Below are 15,202 nucleotides of genomic sequence, written 5' to 3'. Positions count from 1 at the left end.
GACCGTTTTCCTTGCAGAAAAGGAAAGATTATTTGTTCTTTCTCCCCTTTTCAGCTTAACAATGGGCACAGGAAGTTTCAGCTTAAATTTGACTTTTATTCAGCCAAAAACAAAAATATATCTTCTTTCTTGGTCCCAATCTGACAAAAAGAAAAACCACAACCCCAAACCCCTGTTTCAAACAAGGATTTTGACAGTGGATTTTCAGTTTTGTAATCTGAAATAAGAGGCAAGGAACACCTTCTACCAAAGCACTCGTTTTGCTGAAAAGGCCATTTACCACTACAGAAAACCTTGATAAAATTCTAGATCTTCTCTCCTTGCGATTAGTGTGACTTACCACTCTCTCTCCACTCATTCACCCCTCCTTCCCGGCTCTCAGGTGCTTGCAGGGCTGACCATGAGACCGATTCTACAAGGATAATAAAGAGACAGTTTTGCTGTGGCAGACCGTTTGTATGCTTCTGAACACAACTCTGCAACATTTATTATGCACTTTTTAAATATAGAGTTGAAGGAAAACTAAAGGAAAAAAATTAAAGCAGCAGACAGCTAGGCACACAATTTAAAAATCTGTAATTGCCAAAGACCCAATAACTGGGCTACAAACTGGTCAGGAGCAACGTTGTATTTTCTCTTCAAGGCAAGCAAGCGACTGCAAATTATCACTGAACCAAAATACACTGTTTAAGTGGAGTTTTACTAAAGATCAGAGATTTCATTTGAGGTCTGTACTAGAAAAATCAATTTATTTACAGAGCTGTTGGCTCTGAAGCTCATCAGGAGGAGAAGGCATGCAGATGTACATCACCAGTGAAGCCACTAAGATGTTATAACACTAATTTTGCACACTAATACTCGCAGCAGAATAAACCACACAGATATAACAAGTGTTAAATCCTTACTCACAGTTTGGAAAGCCTTATATTCATTTGATACTTAAGAAGATTACAAAACACAGATTCCCCACGCAGGCTACGATCCACTGAGAAGAGTCGCACGCTGCAGCCCGTCTGTGATCTGGAGAAGCAGTTCTGTTTGGAGGCTGCAACACCACGCTCGCTCCATCCCCTGGGATGCACGTGTATCAATCGATACACAAAGCAGATGCCGGCAGAAAGCTCATTTCCCTGCCTTTGATTAAAAGGCTGTAAACGATGGGTTGGAGGCTGGCGAGAAGGTTTAAGCTAGGTCTGAGTGTTGTGTGTGAACTGTGAGGTCAGCATCAGGATCTGCGAGTCACATATAAACCCTACCCAGGTAATACCGGTCTCCTTAAGTAAATCAGTCTCTGCAAAGGGACACGGGGCAGGAACATGTTATCTCATCAGGTTTTGCTGTTCTCCACCAAAATTCTGCATCATGGATTTTGGGACAACGTAAGTAACCCAGAGGAAAAGCATCCAGAAAGCAGTGTTTGGCTCAGAAAGTCTCCTGTAGGAGGTAGCGGTGAAGCATCTGGCTTTAAGGACCACTCCAATAGGAGCTTTATCAAGTAGTTTGATTTCCCTCCAGAAAACTGTTTATTTTTACAGTCAGTATTTAAAAAAAATAAAAATGTAATACTTAAGGGCTGGACAACAACAGTTATTTCAATAGGGAGGTTAAGCAAATATTAGCAGCGATAAGAATCTAACTGAAGACTACTGATAAGCTCCGGTTATAAGCACTTGCTAACAGCTCCTAAAGAGGCAGCATCGCAAACACAGCATCTGAAGAACCTAGAGAGGAGCGGTCCAGCTGTGCTAACGCTCTGTACGGGGTATTTTAGCCACTCTGCTTCTGAACCAAGTCATCATTTCATCTCCGTCCCCTCCCAGGGGGTATGAATTTCTCCCTGTATGTGAGCCAGGGAGAGGAACGCAGTCAAGACACCGCTGCTGTAATCACACATCGCATAACCCCATGTCTCGGCTTTCCCCACTCAGAATTAATTGATTTGTGACTGTGAACAACCACATTCAGACCTCCTAGGTACCAGGCTAACGTCTGACACTGATTTTTTCCCACATTACAAGCAGAGAAGACCCAGGACAGCCCGCCTCCAACTCCCCTGGTGAGGCGTCCAAGGCTTACACTAACCAGAGCCGGGCTGAGAGCAGGCCAGTAATTAGGAGTGGCCACAAGAGAAATGCTTACCTATTTCGTTCTGCTCCTTTCTTTGTGCATCCAGCTCATCTGTCAGCCTCCGGATCTCCTCCTGGGCCATCAGCAGCCTCTGTGCAGCCTCACCCAGATCTTGTTCAACTCTTGCACGTGATGCTCGTTCCCTCTCCAGCTCTTCCCTGTAGAACTGAAACACAAGGGCTAACAATCCAACAGAAAAGAGATGACCCTCCCGGTGATGTGACTGGGTCAGGTCCCCCCTCCGCACTCCTCCTGACCCACCAGAACAAGGGTAGCAACACAAAAAGAAGATTAGCTCAGGGAAGCCGCTGCAGAGGCAGCGGACAGACATGCAGAGGACAACCCTCTTCACCACAGACACATGCCAAAAAGATGCTGAACACCATGCCATGGCTGTTTCCCTACAAAAGGCTCTGGTTTTCCCTCCCTGAGACAACGCCATTAACGATGATGCATTTTCAAACAGATAATACATGAGATTTTCCAAGCAGAAGGCCCCACCACACCCCATGGGAGTTTGCTCCAAGGACAAGTCAATTCTGCACATTTGTGGTCCCATGGCTGTTGTGGGAGCTAGCCCCAGGCCAGCCTGGCACGGCTATCCTCCCCTTCCAGTCTGCGCTTCATCCTAGAGTGCAGGAGAAAGGCACTGCTCCCACTGACCTGTGAATCTGCAGAAAAGTCATTTCAGCTGATATAAAAAGAGTTATTTTGGTCCACTCATCTCCAATGACATTTTTTAGACATAGCATTGATGGAGGTGAGTGCTTCCATGCCAGGCCTGACCCAAAGCTGGGGGGACATTAACTCTGGCTCTCAGCAGAAACAGTTAACTCACGTCTAGCACCAGGCTGATGTGGTTGCACAGCCTGAAGTTCAGACCTCACTCACATCCCATCAGCTAAAACCAGTAAAAAACCTCACGGCATGCTCAAGAACTGACGCACTGCTTGAAATCTCAACTACGTGCCACGTCATCAGCAAGAAAACGTGCAAATGTATTACCTGATTCATTGTCTCTCCAGTAACCCGTGTCAATTCATGCTGTTCCTGGAGTTCATCTTCTAATGTCTGATGAATGTGATCAAATTCATCCTGGCACAGAAAGAAATTTTAATAAATCACCACCACCAGAAAGCATGCATCCCTCGAAACCAGCATGTAGAATTTTCAGCTTCAACCTATTTTGATTAGACAGGATTTTGTAATCATACCTTACATTTGAAGGGAACGTTTCAACCAAAGTCACCCCAAATCCTTGTGAAAATCCCTCAGTTGTCTCAGCTAGTAGTGGGAACTCTGCGGGTTCACGACTTCTTTTAAAACCTGTCATCTCCTTGGCATCTGCCTTTCAGAGCCTGTGGGCTCAGCTTTGCCCAAAGAAACATACGTGGGCTGAGCCTGCTTGACTCGCTTTATCAGAGTAAGACTGGGTTACTTCCCCATGTCCCTCTCTCTCTTGAATCACTTACTGAGTTAACAGATCCCTGCTCCCCTGCGCACATCAACCAGCATTAAGGATTTGCTAACGCTCAAGAAGTTGGTCATCATTAATACTCTGCACCTTGGCTCTAGAGAGGTGAGCGCACTTGTACACGCCATACCTTCTGCCAGAGCTTAGAAAGCATTTCCCCACGTATACATTAGAGATGACTACACAAGGACACGTGTTTGCACCCTGGCTTTTTGCATTAGTGAGGATGCATCAAGAAAAAAAATAATCAATTATGCTTGAGCAGTCTAGCTAAAAGCTGCATTCATTTCTGTAACAGACAGGAACGTCTCTGGACCTTCAGTGTAAGAGTGAAACGAGTACTGAACAGGTCATTTGAGAATAAGAAAGGCTACACGTTCCAGTAAACAGAGTAACAAGAGCAATTAACCTATTAACCTGTAACACTGCTGGGACTCTAATGATTCTGTAAAACAAGAGTGATGCTACCCCAAACAATGGGGTGCTTAATCAACAGTTTCTAGTTCGCAAGCATGGGCAGCAATGACATCATCAGGGGACTAAAAAACAAAAGTCTGCTTTAGAGAAACTGTTTTCATGGAAACTAAATCTCCAGTATCTCTTTCACCTGGTTTTAAAAACACAGAGAAAAAAGGTGTCTGGTATAAGAACTGCAGAGAAGTTGTGTTTGATTAGCAGTGAGGAGCATTAAGCTTATAATGTGTTTTAATCATCCAAGAATACATTTTCCTTTAATAAGTCTCATTCCTCTAAACAGCTGCATGAAAAGTGGGTAAAAATGAGGTATTTACAGCCCTGTCTACCTACTAGGGGACTCTGACACCACATACCAGGAGGAATTCAAGTGAACTCCACGCACAGACAGCCTATATTAAAGATTTTGCCTTGGCTTTGTCCTTCGCCCAGCTGCAACACCACTCTCTCCATCTTTACCCAGTAGTCAAGACCGGCCTTGTTACAGAAACACGGAGCGTTAGGAAGAACGGTCCTGAGCGGGGCCTGCGAGGAGAAGCTGCAAATGCTGTACATCACACCAGAAGTCTGAACATGACGTAACTGCTGGAGCTCTTTTTCATAGACTCATAGAATGGTTTGGGTTGGAAGGGACCTCAAAGATCATCTAGTTCCAGCCCTCTGCCACGGGCAGGGACACCCTCCACTAGCCCAGGTTGCCCAAAGCCCCATCCAACCTGGTCTTAAACACTTCCAGGGATGGGGCATCCACAACCTCTCTGGGCAACCTGTGCCAGTACCTCACCACTCTAACAGTAAAGAATTTCTTTCTAACATCTAATCTAAATCAACCCTCCTTCAGCTTGAACCCATTCCCCCTTGTCCTGTCACTACACTCCCTGATAAACAGTCCCTCACCATCTTTCCTGTAGGCCCCTTCAGGTACTGGTAAGCTGCAATTAGATCTCCCTGGAGCCGCCTTTTCTCCAGGCTGAACAATCCCAACTCTCTCAGCCTGTCCTCACAGCAGAGGTGCTCCAGCCCTCCGATCAGCTTCATGGCCCTCCTCTGGACTCTCTCCAGCAGCTCAATGTCTCTCCTGTCCTGGGGCCACAGAAGTACTCTTCTGTACTTCGCAGGGAAAAAATGGCGTGTTTGCAGCAAATACTTGTATCAAGTGACAGGCATTCACGTGTAGATTATTCAGGATTTGCAGAGAGGCATTTTCTATCCAAGAGTAGGAGACAGCGCATTGGGGAAGTTTCTCTGCCCCACTGCAAACCGATTCTTTGATTCCAAGGTGGATATTTACACCCGAAGGTGTTATTGTACCATGGATGAATCCTGAATGACACCCAACTCTACGACAGTCAGAGCATCCCAGCCAGAAAGGGATGCTCTTGAGGTTGGTAAAGTCCCAAGCGGCACAGAAAAGGCAGATAAAAAGGCAATTGTTCACCGCCTCTTAATACAAGAGCTGGAGAGCATCAAACGAAGCCAGGAGACGGTAAGTTGAAACGAAAGAACTTCACGTGACAGTAGCTGAACTGTGAAGGTCCTTGCTATAAGATGTTGAGAATATTAAGAAAATGGCATGGGTTTAACAAGCAACCAAATTCATGGAAGAGAAAAATTAATCAAGGACTACTAGATGCAAGGATAGCGCAGCTGGTTCAGACACTGCACACCACTGGCGACAAGGGAGCATTTCTGAGGAACTGTCACGACGTATTTGCCCTCCTATGACACCGTCTTGTGAGGTTTCACATTTGGCTTCTGGTCAGATGGTTCAGCACAGCCCAAAGCAAACCAAGCTTCGCAGCGGGTCTGCAGAGCCTCTGCCCTTCGGCAAGCTTGCTCAAAAAAGGCCAAGAAGTTTTTCAACTCCAAACCTTTTCCCCTAAGCTCGCCCACTGGGTGCCCAGGCAGGAGCAACCCCTCTCTCTCCAGAGGGGCAAATCAGCCTGGACGCATCTGAAGCAGCAGCAGGAGATTGGGAAAAAGAAGAACAACTTAACACTCTGTATCACAAATCCTGCAGGGCTAAACAGGCTCTAGACCTGACCCAGTGCAGCAATTTTAATGCTCCTGTACGCCCAACAGCCAACAACTAAGTTCCACGAAATGGTCATATCCAGGAGTAGGTGGAAATCGGTGGCCTTGGTGGGACGGAGATCTCCCTCCCCAAGGTGATCCATCACAAACTGCCTCTCCCACACACAAAGGCTGCTCCTGCTCCTCCACCTTTTGTCAGTGTTTGTCATCTTGAGCTCAGAAAGCAAAAAATCAAGACATGGATGGTCCTGTCTAACCTGCCAAACATCCAGTCATGCTGTGAAATTTATTTACTGAACTCAGTTTGTAAGCAGAGGTTGCTTAACTTCCATCCTCTAACTTGGCAGCTGGAAGACAAGGGAAGAGCTTTAATCTCACCTTAAGTATAGGGAAGGTTTTTTCTTAAATTAATGATTTTTCAGGGGAACTCAGTCATCTGAAATACAATACTGGATCATCAGGAAGTCTGGATTAGTAGAAAGTCATTATTACCCAATGAAGATTCTCAGACCAACTATATCACAAACTCTTCATCATTCGCTGTGTTAAAAGTAATCCTATTCACTATCCCTAAGCAAGACATGGGAGCAAATCAAGTGTATATATACAAGTGTGAAAACTAATAAAGAAATCAACTTCAGCAGTAAGAATCCACAGCATCCTCATGGATAGGAGAAATATTTTTCACTTTAAAAAAAAAAAAAAAAAAATCTCAAAGACCACCTTTTCCTCAGTGCATTTTCAGTCAGCCTGAGCGGCTAAAGCAGGAGGTACCTGAAGCTGCACCGCACACAGCCTGTCCACGTGGCCGCGGGAATTCCACTTCTGATCTGCCATCTCCAGTTTCTCCAGCAGTGTCGTTCTTTCCACCAGTAAATAAGCAATCTGTTCGCTGGCATTACTGTGAGCTATTTCGGACAAGCCTTCCTGTTCCAGCATCTCCTCAACCTCCTTCAGCTGGGCTTCTGCAAGACAAGGCTTTCCGTGAACAGAGGAACAAATGAAGCCCAATTCCTTCCAGGTCTGCATCCTAGCTCCTCTAAATGCTCCCCACAACAGCCCTGGAGCTCACCAACAGCTCATAAAGCATTTCGGTGGTTCTCCTCCTTCCCACCTCCCTTTCTGCCTCCCAGCCCCTGTTCTTATCTCAGCTCTATTCCCACTGTCCCAACATTTCTGATTCCTCCCGACGTTTCTGCTCACATCCACTACCTTGCCTGCCAAGCAAAGCGATAGGATCTGCTACACCTAGACTGAGTTCTCCTGCCTTGCGTTAAGTGGGGGAATTATTACAACCATTTTCCTCTACCCAGCAGCTAAATTTCACCAACTTGGTTATCCCCAACCCTTTTACCACTTAATACAGTTTGGTGGAAATTAAACAACAGATTAAAAAGAGAGAAACCAGACAGACAGGCAATCACATAAATGTTTCCTTTGGAAGAAGAGACACAAAATACCATCTCAGTATTTTCCTAAGGACTCTCTGGTAGGGAGGCAGATCTGAATATCTTATTTTTCCCCATGCACAGCAGCGACGTGCAGCAGCACCTGGTGCATTGTGCACAGCCCGTGCTGGAAGTTGGGGGGTTGGATCCCACGTGGTACGGTAGGAAAGCATGGTGAGGGACCAACAAGGGCCTGAAGCTGCTGAAGAAACAGCACCCCGTGGGCACAAAGGGACTCAGAGTACCTCCTAAAACATGACTTTAGAAATCACTCCCTGAACAGCGGTTCCTGACCCATTCCTCCAAAACCAGGTATAAACCCAGGGTAAGGACACTTCTGGTAACACAAGCCTGTTCTTTGAAGCTCTCCTGTAGGATTGAAGGAGCAAAAAATCCTTTTCAAATTAAACTGTCAATTCTTTGCTGCTTATCCCAAAATTACAGCTAGGAAGACTCTGTGCTGGCCTCCAAGGCAAAGAGATGACAACGACATTTACAAGAAAAGTTGGTTTATGGCTAGGGACCATTGTATTTGTGCAACAAACATTGTTAAAAAAGAGCCCTTCACTTGCATGGTTAGAAATTTATCTGCCAGAAGAACAAGAGGAAGCTTCGGTCTCCCGTGTGGTCAGGGCAGCAACGCCTGCACTGGATCCAAGAGCTTGTTAAGCTAAGGAAGGGTTTTTCAAAACCTCCCTATGTAATTCATATTAAAAAGAAAACCAACAAACCCTGCTCCAAATTTCTAGCCCAAACCAGATTATAAAGGTTTCCAAGTGCGGAAGGATGGGAATTGGGAGGATTTGTGGGGTTTGTACGGAGGAAGGAGGGATATTCACATTCTTTCACTGCTTAGGGAGCTGGAGTTAGACTTCTGAAGTTAAGCAGAGCAAATATTCCTCATACTCCTACAGAGGATACATACACAGCTCTGGACAAGCCTGTTCCTCACTTCTATCCACTGGATTTAACAAAGGACCCAGTGCAATCACATCCTAAGGCTCAAATCAATCGCATGTTTCCACTCTGCATTTTGCAGCCAGCTCCGTCCAGCCCTGTGGATGGAAAACACCCTGCGGTTTCTCGTTCGCCTTCCCCTGTGGTTATAAATTACAAACTGTTCAATGAAGAGGTCAAACATGGCTGACTTGCAGCTTTCCTGCGTGAAGCAGAGCAAAATACTGTGTTTTGCAGTTTAAAAATAGCTGGCTGCTTGCTCCATATGCATTATGAAGAGCCCACAGCTCATACTCAACTGAAAAATCCCCCTTGCCTTCAACTCACCTTGCAATTTCCTCCCATCTAAAATAAGCTGAAAGCTGCTCTGCTTTATGGCCAAAAACAGGACAACCATCTCCCTTTAGTACTAACACTCTGAACTCATATGGTGGCTCCTACACTGATAGTTTTACTTGCAAGTACTTCCCCTACACTTAAGCAGTATAGTTTGGGGTAATGAGACTTAGAAATGTTCCACGGGCTGAAGAGGAAAAGGACCTGGGAGCATGAGGGGAGTCTGCCGTACACAGCACGGATCACCTGCTTGTAAAAGCCCAGTAATTTCTTACAGGTATCTCAAACACCCTCCCTACCACATCCAACACATCCTATTTCCCTGCCCGCAGCAGGGGGGTTGGAACTAGATGATCTTTAAGCTCCCTTCCAACCCAAACCATTCTATGAGTCTGTGATTCTATTTGAGAAGGACAAACACCTCGTACAAGCAACGTTACACCACCAGCACGTATCTCCTGCACCACATCTGCACTCGCTTCTTTGGAAGCCAGTTTTATATTTGCAAAGGTGTCTGACCCCAGGAAGTTTCTCTAGAAATAAGCAATTCACTGGTACCCTCACACCCACGACAGAAGTTGCATCCTCTCATCCACATTGGGTACATTTAAGCAGAATGGCTGTTACAATAACCAAGCTCAGGCCATGACTATTTATTCTTTTTGTTTCATTTTTTAAACAAATCAAGGCAAGCCCCCAATTGCGTTGTGTTTTCCTGCCATTACATTTGTTTTTCAGAAAAGGCTTTTGATAATGCAGTGCATGAGTTATCGATCTGCCCTCCAAAAACACTGAGGCGTATTTGACAAGAACCATCAGAAACGGATTATGAACTGCCTCGAGGAAAGGAAAAATTTCATTCAGGGCAGAGGTACCAAATGAGGTAAAGCTCAGATCAATAACTCAACAAAAAACCAGCAGCGGCTGCTCTCTGCAGTAACCCTTCGAGCCCGTTCTGGGTAAGAAGTAAACATGTAAGTAGAAACTTACTTTATATCAGAAATAGCTTTTAGCAGATCAAATTGCTCCCAGCAACCCTTGGGTGAAGCAGAGCTTTGGGTCTGTTTGGCTGCTTTTGGAAGCGGGTGCTCAGCCCCGGGAGCCCGCCCAGGTGATCTCCTGCGTTTACCCAAGCCTGTGCCTCTTCCCGTCCCCAATCCACCTCTCAGCTCCCCAAAGCTGGGACTCCCAGCTGTCACTACAAGATGGGGACAGATCCTGTCCACTCGCAGGTCAGGCCTCTCCTTTGCTCCACAGGCGTGAACCAGCCTCTGTCCTCATCTGCCCTTTCTTATCTGAACTCGTTATCACCCCAAAAGCTCCCAACCACCATCCTCTGTTCTTGCCTTGCCCACATTTTTGTTTTAGGAGCCTGGGAGCCTGCCTTTCCACAAAACCCTTCTCCAGCCCCATTTCCAGCCTGACCTTGTTCCTACAAAGCACAACCAGCTACCCCGCAAAAATAAGAGGGGGCGTAAGACCCAGAGGACAAACCAACGTCTAGTTCAAGGCCTTCGGCCAGAGATGACCAGTGGAGTTTTTGGTTTTGTGACCTGCGAAGCAAAAGGCCAGTCCCTCAAGAAAACAAACTACAAGCATCCCTAAACACATCAGGGCTGGCATCCCTCACAGCAGAGGACAGCCTGGCAGAAGGTAGGGCTTTATCCACTGCCCAGATCACTAAATGATCAATGCATATCGCAGAACCGCAGCTAATGTCATCAGTGAGGTAATAACAAGTCTTAAAAAACAAAGGCTGACAGCGGTATCCCAAAGCAAACTCCTCCAGAAAGCTGCACGGAAACACCATACGGCACCAAAACACCGCAGAACCACAAAAACCCCTCGGGGACGGCAGGCTGGTAACAACTTGATTGCAATTAGCAACCGACCATGGACATAGACCGAGATCCATGGACACAGATCTTGGTTTCCTGTCGAGTGTTAATCATTGCTCAACAGCCACAAGAATCCTTAAAAAAAAATAAAAATGGAGAAAGTCCAAAGCAGCAGAGCAACTATGAGGAAATAAATGCAAAGCCAGCTTTTGGGACGTTTTTGTCCTTCGCCTGCCACCTCGTGGGGAAGATGAGAGAAGAACCAGTAATAGTTTTCTGCCACAGCGATGCTCCCGAAGGCTCATTAGTCATTTAAAGCCTTGCGTGCCAGCATTGTCAACACTAAACGATGGCTTTACGTGCCCAGAGGAACCAGATTTTCAGGCAGTGGTTAAGCACACCCATCTCTGAAAAGTCCCTCCGCCAGATGTGCTCCCCGAAACCTGCAGGATGGCCAAAACTGAACAGAGACTCAAAACCGCAATTTCTCAAAACTATATTTGCTGCACCAAATAAAGCATGCATAACAGAGAAACTCTTCGAGCTGTGCTATCACCTTAATTTAATACACACCACAAAAGGAGGAGTTAACGATAACGGTGTGCTGGTAGCAGTACTCAAAGCACAACAGAAGACTAGGAAGACTGAAGAAAATCAAGAATTAAACCCAGCAGAATATGTTTGTCCTTACTGGAAGTGATTCGAGAGTTTGAGAAGAAAGCAAATCATTTGAAGTGAAATAGAAGTGAAATCATTTGTTTTAAGCAAAGTGATGATAGTAAAATAAGCACACAGCACAAGTTTGGAATCACCATCGCAAACATACCACCGTCCTTCAAAGTTGTTTTAAAAAACCGTGGACTTTAATGTTTAAACCAAAGCCAAAGGCAAATTCACTGAGTTCAGAGGGAAGGCAGCTCGGCACTCAGTTACCTGAGGAGTCACTGTCAAATAATTTGCAGTTGGAAAACAAACAGCACCATCAATTCCGTTCTTCAAACAGCCTCTGGAAGATGCTTAGTGCGACAATGGAGCCACACGACGTGAGAAACTGCCAGATTTGCTGGATAAAGGCAGTAAAAGCAGACAAGAAACTCTAAGCCTGTCACAAATCAGTTCTAACAGTTCATGAACACTTCTGCCAGCAACATACCACGCAGGCTGGCCTAGCAGAACTCGCTGAGAAACGCTGCTCTGCTCTTAAAGAAGCTTTAAAGCAGCTCTGCTGAAAGACCCACACACCACTACCTGGTAACACATCCCCTTGGACCATGTTTCGGAGGGAAAGGAATTACCCTGCTGCAGCTGCAGCCGCGTCAGCTCAAGCCTGAGCTGTTCATTTTCTTTTTCATATTCGATGGTGATAGCATCCCGTTCCTCCGTCAGGTTACGGACATGACCCACATAGCTTTCCACCTAGAAATAAAGAAAAAATTGCTATACCTGAGCACGCTTATCGACGCCTGGCCAGCGAGTCGTTGGCGCAAATAGCTCTCAACCCCCAGGTATTTACAGGATAACGTCAAACATGGGTAGGACGCTACTTCTTTACGCCTCTGTAACGTCTGGGGATGTTAAAAACTTGACTGAAAGGTCTGCAAGGTGGGAGGGGATGGGGGGACTCTCAGCCCCGGCTCTGTGGGAGGAACCGGGCCGTACCCCCGGGAGTTCTGGAAGGCAGGAGGAAAGCAGCTTTCAGCCGTGAACCCCCATCAGCCGTCAGAGGGGGGAAACGGGTGCGTTTGGGCCCGCAGGGGTTAAAAACCGAACGGGGTAACTCTGGCCTCCTTCTCCCGGCCCTTACGTCTCTCATCTCCTCGGCCCGCCGCCGCTCCAGGTCGCCCAGCCGGGCCTCGGCGCGTCGCAGCAGCCGCCAGGCCAGGCCCAGCTGCTCCTCGGCCGGGGCGGCGGGGTCGGCGCCCTCCGCCCGCAACCAGCGGCGGACGGTCTCTGCCGGCACCGGGGCCTCCGCCTGCGGGGGGAACCGAGAGAAACCGTGAGCGCGGAGGAGGGGCCCGGCGGAGCAACTGCCCCCCCCCCCGACACCGGGCCCGGGCACCCACCGGGGCGGCGGCGGCCGCCTCCATGCGGCGCGGGCCTGGGCCGCAGCCCAGCCCCGCCTCCCGGCGCCATGGCAACGCGGGGGCGCCGGACGCCCCGCCCCTCAAGCCGCTACGCGAGCACGCCCCCCCGCGCTGAGGCCACGCCCCCCGCGCTGAGGCCACGCCCCCCGCGCTGAGGCCACGCCCCCCGCGCTGAGGCCACGCCCCCCGCGCTGAGGCCACGCCCCCCGCGCAGACGGTTGCTCCTTGAGGTGAGGGTGGGGGTGCAGAAGCAGGGTGACAGACTGACAGAGTGTCCCGAGCGGGAAGGGACCCGTGAGGATCAGCGAGTCCAACTCCTGGCCCCACACAGGACCAGCCGAATCAGAGCATATGACTGAGAGCGCTGTCCAGACACTTCCTGAACTCAGTCAAGCTCAGTGCTGTGACCACTTCCCTGAGGAGCCTGTTCCAGTGACCAACCACCCTCTCGGTGAAGAACCTTTTCCCGATATCCAACGAAACCTCCCCCGTCACAGCTCCATGCCGTTCCCTCGGGTTCTATCCCTGGTCACCAGAGGGAGGAGATCAGTGCCTGCCCCCTCGCTCCCCTCATGAGGAAGCTGTAGGCCACGATGAGGCCTCCCCTCAGTCTCCTCTTCTCCAGGCTGAACAAACCAAGGGACTTCAGCCTCTCCTCATACATCTTCCCCTCTAGACCCTTCACCATCTTTGCTGCCCTCCTTTGGACACTCTCCAATGGTTTGATGTCCTTTTTGTACTGTGGCGCCCAAACCTGCACACAGTACTCGAGGTGAGGCCACACCAGCACAGTGTAGAGTGGGACAATCCCTTCCCTAGACCAGCTAGCAATGCCGTGCTTGATGCACCCCAGGGTACGGTTGGCCTTCCTGGCAGCCTGGGCACGCTGTTGACTCATGTTCCACTTGCTGTCGACCAAGACCCCCAAGTCCCTTTCAGCATGGCTGCTCTCCAGCGTCTCATCGCCCAGTCTGTATGTATAGCCAGGGGTGCCCCTTCCCGGGTGCAGAATCCGGCACTTGCCTTTGTTAAACCTCATGCAGTTGGTGATTGCCCAGTTCTCCAATCTGTCCAGATCTCTCTGCAAGGCCTCTCCGCCCTCAACGGAACCAACAGCTCCTCCCAATTTGGTATCATCTGCAAACCTCCTCACGACACCTTCTAGTCCTACATCCAAGTCATTTATGAAGACATTAACAAGAACTGGCCCTAAAATTGAGCCCTGGGGAACCCCACTAGTGACTGGCCGCCAGCCTGATGTAACCCCATTTACCATAAATGTCCCATTCCTGCCATCAATGCCATAAAACCGGTGGCACTCAGGCTCCCCTGTTTTCACCCATGCTTCAACTCCATTGCACAATCAAAGGATCAACCAAAACACTGCTGCTGGCTGCAAAAACTAGCAAAACAGGCTGAAGGTTTTTCCAGTTTTCTTCCAAACGCCGAGCAGAGCCGCTGGAGACAAAGGGCTTCCCCAGGTAAACCAGTAAAAACGTGAAGGCAGGATGGAGAAACTGCAAGGGACAAGGTAGGCTTCGCCCTGCAGAGCCAGCTCACCAGCTGAAGGCACTGCGCAAGAGGATGAGGAAAGGAGAAGACAATGACATGCAGAAAAGGAATGTCACGGTGCACAGCGAGGACCTTCGACAGAGCAGAGACTGGGGTCCTCAAAAAATGAGGTATGGATGGTCCTGGATCTGCAGGAGCTGCTTCCCACTTACGGTACCGCTACCAGCTGGTGCCCAAATGCTGCCAGCGCTACGGGCGTTGGTGGGGTGGCAGCTCCCGAGGTCTTTGTTCAATGCCCCACGTGAAACAGGACCGGCACCGGATCGAGGCGGCTTCGGCTTCGTTTGGGTTTTAAAAGTCTCCCGGAGCCAGGGCTCAGCACCCTGAAGGAGGGGGAGCAGCAGTGAAGCCCACAGCATTACCCACATCTACGGACAATCTCCGCTTCTCTCTCCACCTTCTGCAAACACCAGTCCCAGCCGCGTAGTTGTTCATTTTTCTCCTCAGTGACTTGCTGGATCTCAGCACTCCTGACGAATCTGAACACCGTACCAGTCCTTCAGCGCTCAGTGCTCGCTGCTGAGCCCACCCTCACCGTCTTTTCTCACTGTTCTGGGTTTCCTCACTTTATGCGCACACCTAATTTTCAGATGATGTCATTACAAAAGCACTGTTGCCTTCTTGAACGCTCAGTGGTTTTAAAAAGAGCAGAGTCTCACCTCTGGAGAGGCTTCAAGTGCAAGAATCACATTCTCGTGCATTACTGTCTTTCTTTACAGACTTCCATTGAAATTATTTCATGTAAATAGACACGCAGTGGACAGCGGCAGAGCTGCAGTTAAGGTTTTTTTCCCCCACAGACTTGCACACTTTGCTTCTTGCAAGCACGAGGAATATATATGCTTCAAAGTTGGTAAT

General features: G+C 48.4%; 1 protein-coding gene across 4 annotated transcripts in view; it reads right to left on the bottom strand.

Annotated features, from left to right (window-relative positions):
- Positions 1-12,840, bottom strand: part of CCDC30 (coiled-coil domain containing 30) — a 37,946-nt gene extending 25,106 nt beyond the window's left edge. For all 4 annotated transcript variants that reach the window (XM_075773393.1, XM_075773395.1, XM_075773396.1 and 1 more), the window contains exons 1-7: positions 12,752-12,840; positions 12,493-12,660; positions 11,984-12,104; positions 6,884-7,074; positions 3,133-3,222; positions 2,140-2,293; positions 341-412 (exon numbers count right to left, since the gene is read on the bottom strand). In XM_075773393.1, the coding sequence (XP_075629508.1) occupies positions 341-412; positions 2,140-2,293; positions 3,133-3,222; positions 6,884-7,074; positions 11,984-12,104; positions 12,493-12,660; positions 12,752-12,775 (820 nt within the window). In that variant the 5' untranslated portion in view covers positions 12,776-12,840. The remainder of the gene's footprint in view (positions 1-340; positions 413-2,139; positions 2,294-3,132; positions 3,223-6,883; positions 7,075-11,983; positions 12,105-12,492; positions 12,661-12,751) is intronic.
- Positions 12,841-15,202: the final 2,362 nt, after the last annotated feature.

The sequence above is a fragment of the Balearica regulorum genome, chromosome 21 (assembly GCF_011004875.1).
Source record: "Balearica regulorum gibbericeps isolate bBalReg1 chromosome 21, bBalReg1.pri, whole genome shotgun sequence".
Classification (NCBI taxonomy): Eukaryota; Metazoa; Chordata; class Aves; order Gruiformes; family Gruidae; genus Balearica; species Balearica regulorum.
This window is presented reverse-complemented; position numbering and strand designations above follow the sequence as displayed.